Consider the following 10,310-nt stretch of genomic DNA (forward strand, 5'->3'; position numbering starts at 1 on the left):
AAGAATATTACTTTATTACTCACTAATTGGTATTTGTTCATAATGACTAACAAGTCTGTTAAAGTAGAATGAATATCTACGCGGAAGAATATTTTTATCTATGGTGATAATTTATTTCATCTGCTTAATTTAGCAAGTAACTAAAACCATTCAACAAGCAAAAGAAAGTGACTAATTTTGTCTTACGAATATCGTCAAATAAATGTCACTCAACCATTTCAAATAACCAAATTTAATTTCATTACTATACATTACATTTTGGAGAAAGAAAACCAAAAAATTGAGTACCATATGTATAAGTTAATGCGCTTGATTATTTAAACATATATTCAAGACTTTACTTAGTAATATCATGAGTAACTTAATTACATATGATAAAATGATAGGATATTAAACTTGTATAAATAAGAAGAAATATATAATAAGTCTCTTACTTGTGATTTGCTAATAATAACATCTTGGTTACGAATGTCTTTGCAGGTCCTGTATATGTGTATTGCACTGTCTAGAATTGTGCATTGTTTTTTCTTATGTCATGGAGATTCAACTAACTCTTTACATTTTTTTAATTTCAATTTATTCTTGATACTCCAATTCGTTTCTTCAGAAATAATAAAGCAATCAAATTGGATAGGTTAGGAGCTGCCCTTGTCCATATTTACTATAATGTAATATTTTGTAAATGGTGGAGATGGGTTTCTTACTTAGACAATGAGTTGCATAATTCACATATGTCACTTAACCAATAATAAAACATGGATTAATAAATCATCCCTTTTATTATAAATTTATATCGTCGATACAACAATAACATGCAGATCGATATGTTAATTATGCATCTTGGACGCTTCAAGAGCAAATACTTCCTATATGCCAACCATAATTAAACGATAACTAGTATCATAAATTATTATAAACTGTATGATCGATATATAAATATATATATATATATGGGGTTACGTTCCACGTACGTTCCACGTACTCTGTTTCAGATCATTCTGAGGATTTTGAGAAGATTCTCTCATCCATCGCCTGAAAGTATCTTGCAGTAGTGTCGACGATGAAACGTGGGTCCTTGATGTCATCGCTAACCTTCTCATACTGTATGGTCCAGTATGCTCGGCCACCGTCACAGCCTTCCGTGTGAATGACGCTCATGGTTCCTTCGAGCTTATTGTAGTAATCTGGGTTTCGCGAGTTGGCCTCTTCTTCATCATCATCATCACTATTACTGTCGATGAGATCAGGTTTTGCCAGCGTCTTGAACCACTCCGAGATCTGAAAGCCCTCCATTCTTAGCTTAACCTTTCTCTTCCCCGAAGGTAGATCAACCTCTATCTCCTCAGTCGAAACTTTGGTGAAAACATATAATATAGCAATTAGAGTTGTAATCAAGAAATATTAATTGAATTATGAATTAACATAGGTGTAATGGGAAATATATAGTTACCTTGGTCTCTTGTGGGTTTCGCTATCGCCATGTAACCTTGACAGAATCTATTCGCCGAAGACTTGATATCAAACTCAACAGAGAGATATCCTCCTAGTGTCATTCTTTATTTTTTTTTTCTCTCTTAAGTATATTTGTTATGTGGGTTTGATAATAATCTGCTCAATGAAGGTCTTTATATATAGAAAGAGTTTGATGAAAATTTTACAATAGTTATTACTTTTTTACGGTTTTACCTAACGTCACCATCTTCTGGATTCTTTATATATAAATCTGTCTCCACTTATTGTCTCTCTCACCAAAAACTTCTGTTTTTCTACAAAACTAGATACTCACCCGCGGTACACAGCGGGTCTATATTTTAAAAAAATAAAAAATATATATATAATTTATTGATTATATTACATATATATATATATATATATATATGTTTTTTTTGTCAACCATTAGGCCACAACTGGTTATTATATATTTATTACATATAGATTTATTGATTAACCATTGTTTATTACATATATGTTTATTGATTATATTTTGAATTTGTTGAATGTAATATAATTATTTAGTGTATAATTTCCATTAACTACATGTTGTGGTTTATTATATATATCCTTATTGTTTATTAAATTTAATTATTGTTTACCGCAGGTCTATAATTTTTAAATATATATATATATATAATTTATTGATTATATTACATATATATTTATTTTTTATATTTTCAATTTGTTGAATGTACTATAATTATTTAGTGTATAATTTCCATTAACTACATGTTGTGGTTTATTATATATATCCTTATTGTTTATTAAATTTAATTATTGTTTACCGCAGGTCTATAATTTTTAAATATATATATATATATAATTTATTGATTATATTACATATATATTTATTTTTTATATTTTCAATTTGTTGAATGTACTATAATTATTTAGTGTATAATTTCCATTAACTACATGTTGTGGTTTATTATATATATCCTTATTGTTTATTAAATTTAATTTAGTAAACAATTATACTATTTTTTATTATATTATAATTTGATTTTGTAATTTTTATTGTTTTATTTCTATATTAGTTGACACTTTTGTATTTATAATTGTGCAAGTGGATTCTAATGGTGAAGTGTTTTTTATTAAAACAGAAAATTTATATCAATTGATTATAGTTAGTATTGATCCAAAATATAAATATTAATAATATATTAGTTTGTTAAAAACATTTCAATGGAAACTGTAAACGATTCAAGCTTCCATTCACTAAAGTTGGTGCAGTTTTATAGGAAATCTCGGGTCCCTTAGATGAAAGGAGAGTTATCCTGTTTAGTACAGTTTTATGGGAAGTTATTATTGAAATTAAATATCCGAATTTGATATGATTTATTTATAGTAAATGTTTAAATCAAAATTTAATACAATGGCAGTCTTGTAAATATGTGGCAACTCTAGGATTTATTTGCTAAATGTACTTGCAAAATGTATATATAGATGAATTTGTTAGATATTGAAGTGGGTCATTCCGGTTAGTGATGGTTATTGCCGGTTTACTATTGTCAAGCATATTCTACGAAACAGAGTTTATTCTCTCCGTAACAGAGGCTCGATAGTTATACATTCTTAGAGATTCTCCTATATTTTGGGTTTCAGTTCTAGCTTACTCTATATATGTAATCGACTTGTATCAGATTGAATATACAGAATTTCAGCAATATCTGTTTCTCTTTATGGTATCAGAGCCTGATACTATTTTTCTTTCGATAAAATTTTAAGATTTCTTGATCTTTGATTGCTATAATGGCAACGAATCCGAATCCGACCACTGCGTCTCCAACGACGGCGAGTGCAACTGTGGAGGTGAGAAGAACCATCTCACCTTATGACCTGACCTCGACTGACAATCCAGGAGCGGTAATCTCTCATCCTCTACTGAAGGGTACTAATTACGATGAGTGGGCATGTGGAATGAAAACGGCTTTGACATCTCGCAAGAAATTCGGTTTCTTGGATGGGTCCATTGCTCGACCTGCAGAAGGCTCCTCTGATTTGGAAGATTGGTGGACCATTCAAGCACTTCTTGTGTCTTGGATCAAGATGACAATTGATCCGATCCTGCGTTCGACAATCTCTCACAGGGATGTTGCAAAAGATTTGTGGGACTACCTGAAGAAACAATTTGCTGTCATTAATGGGTCTCGTATTCAACAAATCAAGGCTATATTGGCTTGCTGCAAACAGAGAGAAGTCGCGATTGAAGCCTACTACGGCAAACTGAATCGCATATGGGATAGTCTCGCTGCGTATCGTCCAATAAGAGCTTGCAAGTGTGGTCTATGCACATGTGATCTTGCATCTGCACAAGAAGCTGACCGTGAAGAAGATAAAGTCCATCAGTTTCTCTGTGGTCTTGATGAACAGTTTCGTGCTGTCCGGTCGAGTTTAGTGGCGCGAGTACCGGTCGAACCTTTGGAGGAGGTATACAACATTGTCAGACAAGAAGAAGATCTCAGAGTAACAAGTGAAGAAAGACCAGAGGTGACCTCATTTGCTGTTCACACAAAGCCTCCTTTTCGTTTCGAAGCAAAAGACAAAAGCGTGGTTTGCAAGTTGTGTAATCGTTCTGGTCATGCTGCTGAGAACTGCTATGCTGTCATCGGTTACCCAGAGTGGTGGGGTGATAGACCCAAGGGACGTTCCCTACAAGGTCGTGGTCGTGGTAGTTCTTCCGGTGCAGGCAAAGGCAAGGCACCAATGACTTATGCTAATTGTGTGGTTGTTCCAAACATTGAAGATGTTACAAAGGAACAAGCGAATCATGTGATCACGGATCGGGACCGTGACAGAGTCAATGGCCTCACGGATCAGCAGTGGAAGGCGATCAAATCCATTCTTAATGCTGACAAGCCAGCCTCAACTGAAAAATCCTCAGGTAAGTTCACTCAACCTTCTTGGATATTGGATACAGGGGCATCTCATCATCTGACAGGGTGTTTTGAGACACTGTCAAATGTGAGAGATATGCCACCAGTTTTGGTCATAATGGCCGATGGTAGAGAGCAAGTCTCGCTCAAAGAGGGAACAGTCTTTTTGGGTTCTGGTTTAGTGTTGCGATCAGTCTACTTTGTTAAAGAGTTGAAGTCTGATTTGATATCACTTGGTCAGTTAATGGATGAAAACAAGTGTGTGGTTCAAATGGCTGATACGTTCCTTGTGGTTCAGGACCGAGCTTCGAGGATGGTGACTGGAGCTGGTAAGAGAGTTGGCGGGACCTTCCACTTTCGCAGTATGGAGGTCGCTGGTGCAGTAACCACAAAAGATGATGGATCCCATGAGTTGTGGCACAAGCGATTAGGACATCCCTCTGCTAAAGTTGTTGGATTATTATCTTCTTTGTCTAGTTCACTTGCTGGTTCTAATAAAACTTGTGATGTATGCCTTCGGGCAAAACAAACAAGAGATTGTTTTCCACTCAGTCTGAATAAAACAACTATGATTTTTGAGCTCATACATGTTGATATTTGGGGGCCTTACCGTGTTCCCTCTCACTCTGGTGCAAGATACTTTCTCACAATCGTTGAAGATTACTCGAGAGCCGTTTGGCTTCATCTTCTCAACGACAAAAGAGAAGCCTCAACTCATCTCAAAAATTTCTTCTCTTTAACGGAACGACAGTTTAATACAAAAGTCAAGTCGATTCGTACTGATAATGGTTCAGAGTTTCTCTCTTTGACTTATTTCTTTCAATCAAATGGAGTGCTTCATGAGACTTCCTGGGTTCATACGCCACAACAGAATGGCAGGGTCGAAAGAAAACATAGACATGTTTTGAATGTTGCACGCGCCTTAAGGTTCCAAGCTAATATGCCGATTCAATTCTGGGGTGAATGTGTTCTTACAGCCAGATATCTGATTAATAGAACACCAAGCTCTGTTCTGGGTAAGATAACGCCATATGAGAAGTTATATAACAAACGTCCGACCTATGATCATCTGAGAGTGTTTGGGAGTCTGTGTTATGCTCACAATCTGAATCGCAAAGGGGACAAATTTGAATCACGATCACGTCGGTGTGTTTTTGTTGGATACCCCAATGGGAAAAAGGGCTGGCGGGTCTATGATATGGAAAAGTCTGAATTTTGTTGTCTCCAGAGACATTGTATTCTCTTAATCAAAGTTTCCATTCGAAACAACAACATCGTTTCCACTGGAAAACGATGATGACGACGGGAATATACTATGGGCACCTATGTTGGAAGGGATGGTCCAAGATGATATTGATAATGGGCCGATCCTGCAAAGGCCCATCCCAAATGCTGCATCAACTGGATCACGATCCATATCTGAATTGGGCTCAACAAGTCAACCTCTTATTTTGCAAGGCCCGACAGAAAGACCTGTTGACGAGTCACGATCTGCTCCTCCATCTCGAGAACCAACACCGTCGTTGATATCGACATCACCAACTGAAGCAAGTCCACCGTCACCTAAATTAGGCAAGGGTCAACGAAACAAGACAACCTCGGTCAAATTGAAGGATTATGTGGTTAATCCTACCTCCAAGTCTACCAAGGAAACCTGTAATGTCGTTTATCCCATTGCTGATCAGGATACGACAATTCGCTTTTGAGAACAACACATCGCATATGTAGCTGCGGTGATTTCTACAATCCAACCCAAATCATTTAAAAAGGCTATGGAGGATGAACGGTGGTGTGACGCAGTTGGTTTTGAATATGGGGCTTTGGAAGAAAACCACACTTGGGACATCGGTGATTTGCCTCCAGGTAAGAAGGCTATTGGGACATCGTATGATTTGCCTCCCAGTTTCAATCTGATGGCTCAATCGAAAGATATAAGGCAAGACTTGTTGCCATGGGTAACAAACAAGTTGAAGGCGAGGACTATGGTGAAACTTTTTCACCAGTGGCAAGAATGGGTACGGTTAGGCTATTCTTGGAGACGGCTGTGAAATATGGTTGGAAGGTTCATCAAATGGATGTTCAAAACGCATTTTTACACGGCGACTTAGAGGAAGAAGTCTACATGCGTTTGCCTCCTGGTTATCAACTACCTGACAAGAACAAGGTATGTCGTTTGAGAAAATCTCTCTATGGTCTTAAACAGGCACCGCGATGTTGGTTTGCAAAACTGACAACAGCTTTGAAGGATTATGGATTCGTTCAGTCCTTAGCCGATTACTCATTATTCACTTATGAGCAAGGTGCAGTTCGCATACATATACTAATCTATGTGGATGACCTCATAATAGCTGGCAGTAATGAGGATGCAACGGCAAAGTTTAAGGACTACTTGGCATCCTGTTTTAAGATGAAAGACTTGGGAGAGTTGAAATATTTCTTGGGCATCGAAATAGCAAGGAATGAATCTGGTATGTATTTATGTCAGAGGAAGTATGCGCTAGATATTATTGCAGAGACGGGTTTACTTGGCTGCAAACCAGTGAACTTTCCTTTAGACCAGAATCATTCTCTGCAGTTTTCAAAATCTCGCATCTTGAGTGATCCAACACCTTACAGGAGACTACTCGGCCGGTTGATATATTTGGGGGTAACAAGGCTGGATTTAGCTTACTCGGTACATTTATTAGCTCAGTTTATGAAGGAACCAAAGGAGGATCACTGGCATGCAGCGATCCGAGTGGTTAACTACTTGAAGTCTGATCCTGGTCAAGGTATCCTATTACGCTCTGACAATGATTTTCAAGTAACTGGATGGTGTGATTCGGACTGGTCTCGTTGTCGTATGTCACGCCGCTCAGTTACAGGTTACTTCATTCAACTTGGCAACTCTCCTGTGTCTTGGAAAACGAAAAAGCAAAAGACAGTGAGTCGATCGTCAGCGGAAGCAGAATACAGGGCGATGGCAGATCTGGTTCAGAAACTAATATGGCTAAAGCGCATGCTACACACGTTGGGAGTTTTTCATGTTCAGCCAATGAATGTTTATTATGATAGCAAATCAGCAATCCACATAGCGTCCAATCCGGTGTTTCACGAGCGAACGAAACACATAGAGAACGATTGCCACTTTGTAAGGGATGAGGTTGTTTCCCGAAATATACTTCTCCAACATGTTAACACAAAGACACAACTCGCGAATATATTCACCAAGCCGTTGGGCACAGAGAGTTTTGAAGATTTTCGGTCCAAGCTGGGCATACTCAACCTGTATGGTCCAGCTTGAGGGGGGGTATTGAAGTGGGTCATTTCGGTTAGTGATGGTTATTGCCGGTTTACTATTGTCAAGCATATTCTACGAAACAGAGTTTATTCTCTCCGTAACAGAGGCTCGATAGTTATACATTCTTAGAGATTCTCCTATATTTTGGGTTTCAGTTCTAGCTTACTCTATATATGTAATCGACTTGTATCAGATTGAATATACAGAATTTCAGCAATATCTGTTTCTTATTAGAATGTATCTACTACTACATGGGTCTAAATATTATATTAGATTTTAAAAGATAAAACAAATCAAACATGGTTTAAAAAATCAATAATACTGAATTGATATACTGGATCTTGAGCCACTAAATTGATTCTTCATCCGAGTCCAAGTAGCAAAGCAATAAATAAAGTTGATATTCATTGCATGAGATGATGGCAAGTCGTCTCGTCTCCATCGATCCGAATAACTTTGCTCGTGCTCGACCGTCAAACTCAAACCACATTAATAAGTCATTACTCATTGACGACACTCTTCAATTGTTTGATTCTGACTTGTTTTCTTCTCCTATATTTAATTTGAATAACAAAAACTTTTTTTTTAAGATACAGTTTATTTTTTATTTTTCTTTGTTGAGGAAGCGGTTTACTTATTTTTTTTTTATAAAATACGGTTTATAATTTATAAACCTCTCTAGTATTGTTCAAATACTACATAACGATATAATAATATTTATGGGCATATATTGTAAATATGTGACGTGTCTCTATATAATCATATATATAAAAGTAGAGTTTCAGTCTCTCCTTATTGGTCCACTTGGCAATGCAATTTTAACAAAAATTTTTTTATTAATACACAAATTTTAAAAAAATTAATTTTCACATTTAACTCACATAATATAAAACTGAAATCTTTATAGCTTCTCCCTATAAATTATGCATTAACTTTATTTCTCCACTAAGTTGTATTAATCAATTGTATTAAAACAAAACAATAAATTAGAATTGTAACTCTCATTTTTCTAAATGTAATTTTTCATCATTTCTCTTCCTATAAATACTCATTATCTTATTCTCTTAGTCTATCACTCTTTCATTCTCTCATCTTCTTCCACTACTCTCAAATCTCTTTTTTGTTTTGTTTTGTTTTGTTTTGTATTTTTTTTGTTATTGTTGTTGTATGGGTTATAAAAAATCAAATCAAATATCATTGTAAAAGCTTAGTTTTAGAGTTTGTATGATATGTATATCTTATATATTTATTTTAATCTTTTAAAATGTTTATCTCCATTTTCTATTTTATATTAACATCTTATAAGTCATTATTTTCATACTTCCTTACAATATTCACCACACAATAAGATCATAAAGTTGAAATGATCCATATGTAATTATCTATTATGTCTCTGGTTATCTCACATATTCATGTATCATTTTAAATAATTTATAAAGATCAATATAATATTTAAAGATCAATATAATTATCCATTTATCCATTTATAAAGACTATTTTGTTTTGTGATCCAATTGTTAAATCTGCAGAGATCAATATAATATATATATATATATATATTTTTTTTTATGATTTGAGGTTTTTGAAAACAAAAAGAACATAATTAAACAATTGGTTTTTTGTGTCTTTAATCAAAATAAAAAATGATCCAAAAAACAAAACATATTCAACTGGAACTTAAATATAAAAATAAAATATAATTTTAAAAATATCATTTCACTAAATTCTCTAAAGATGAAACCATTAGTATGAAATCTAGCACTATAAATTAAATTGATGAGTGAAAACCAAAAAAATATAAGTTATCCTTGGGATTTTAAAAATTATTGAGATTGAAGAATTCATATAATTTTATAAGAAAACTAATTTAGTTTGTCACTTAAAAAGTAATATTTTTTATTTTGAAATATTATGTGTAAGTGTTGAGTTTATATCAACAAACAACCAAATCATGTGAATTTTGATTCAGCCACTTGGTATTCCTTTTATTTTAGGTTATAAAAAATTAAAATATTTATTTATAATTAAAGACATGTAACTCCATTTAACTCAAATGTAACTCCTATCCAATAATTGTACATTAATTCATTCCTCCTACTAACTTATTATCTTTCAAGAGAAATTATTTTTAGTTAAATTTTAATATTTTTTATTTATTTTGGTTGGCTAAACTTATATTCATATTTTGGTTGGCTAAATTAATATATTTCTCATGTAAAATTATTGTTTATAATATATTTCTCATTTCAAAGTTTAAAGCAATATATCATATATATAAAAGTAAGGTTTTGGTCTCTCCTTATTGGTTGATTTTCATTTAATGTTTTCTAATTTTTTTTATTTTTTTATTTGCTTTCTAATTGCTTTAAACAATATTTAAGATCCAATAAACACAATACATTTAACTCACACATTAAAATAAAATTATAACTGAAAATAAAATAAATTATGCATTAATCATATTCTACCACTCAATTTTATTCAAACACAATAAATTACTATTGTAACTCCATAGTTCTAAATGTAACTTCCATAATTTCTTATCATATAAATAAGCATTCTCTCAATCTATCATTATCTCATATTGACATTCTTTTACTATCTTATTCTCACATTCTCTCATTCTCTTCTACAATACCTCAAATCATTTTTCGTTTTTT

General features: G+C 33.8%; 2 protein-coding genes across 2 annotated transcripts; one reads left to right on the top strand and one right to left on the bottom strand.

Annotated features, from left to right (window-relative positions):
• LOC104756763 (uncharacterized protein At1g24010-like) lies at positions 760 to 1,596 on the bottom strand. The gene is made up of 2 exons (XM_010479406.2): positions 1,451 to 1,596; positions 760 to 1,352 (listed from the first exon to the last, which is right to left on the bottom strand). The coding sequence occupies exons 1-2, from the start codon at positions 1,551 to 1,553 to the stop codon at positions 994 to 996; spliced, it is 462 nt and encodes a 153-aa protein (XP_010477708.1). The 5' UTR covers positions 1,554 to 1,596; the 3' UTR covers positions 760 to 993.
• LOC109129883 (uncharacterized mitochondrial protein AtMg00810-like) lies at positions 6,322 to 7,653 on the top strand. The gene has a single exon (XM_019238896.1). The coding sequence runs from the start codon at positions 6,322 to 6,324 to the stop codon at positions 7,651 to 7,653; it is 1,332 nt and encodes a 443-aa protein (XP_019094441.1).

Source organism: Camelina sativa, chromosome 17 (assembly GCF_000633955.1).
Source record: "Camelina sativa cultivar DH55 chromosome 17, Cs, whole genome shotgun sequence".
Classification (NCBI taxonomy): domain Eukaryota; kingdom Viridiplantae; phylum Streptophyta; class Magnoliopsida; order Brassicales; family Brassicaceae; genus Camelina; species Camelina sativa.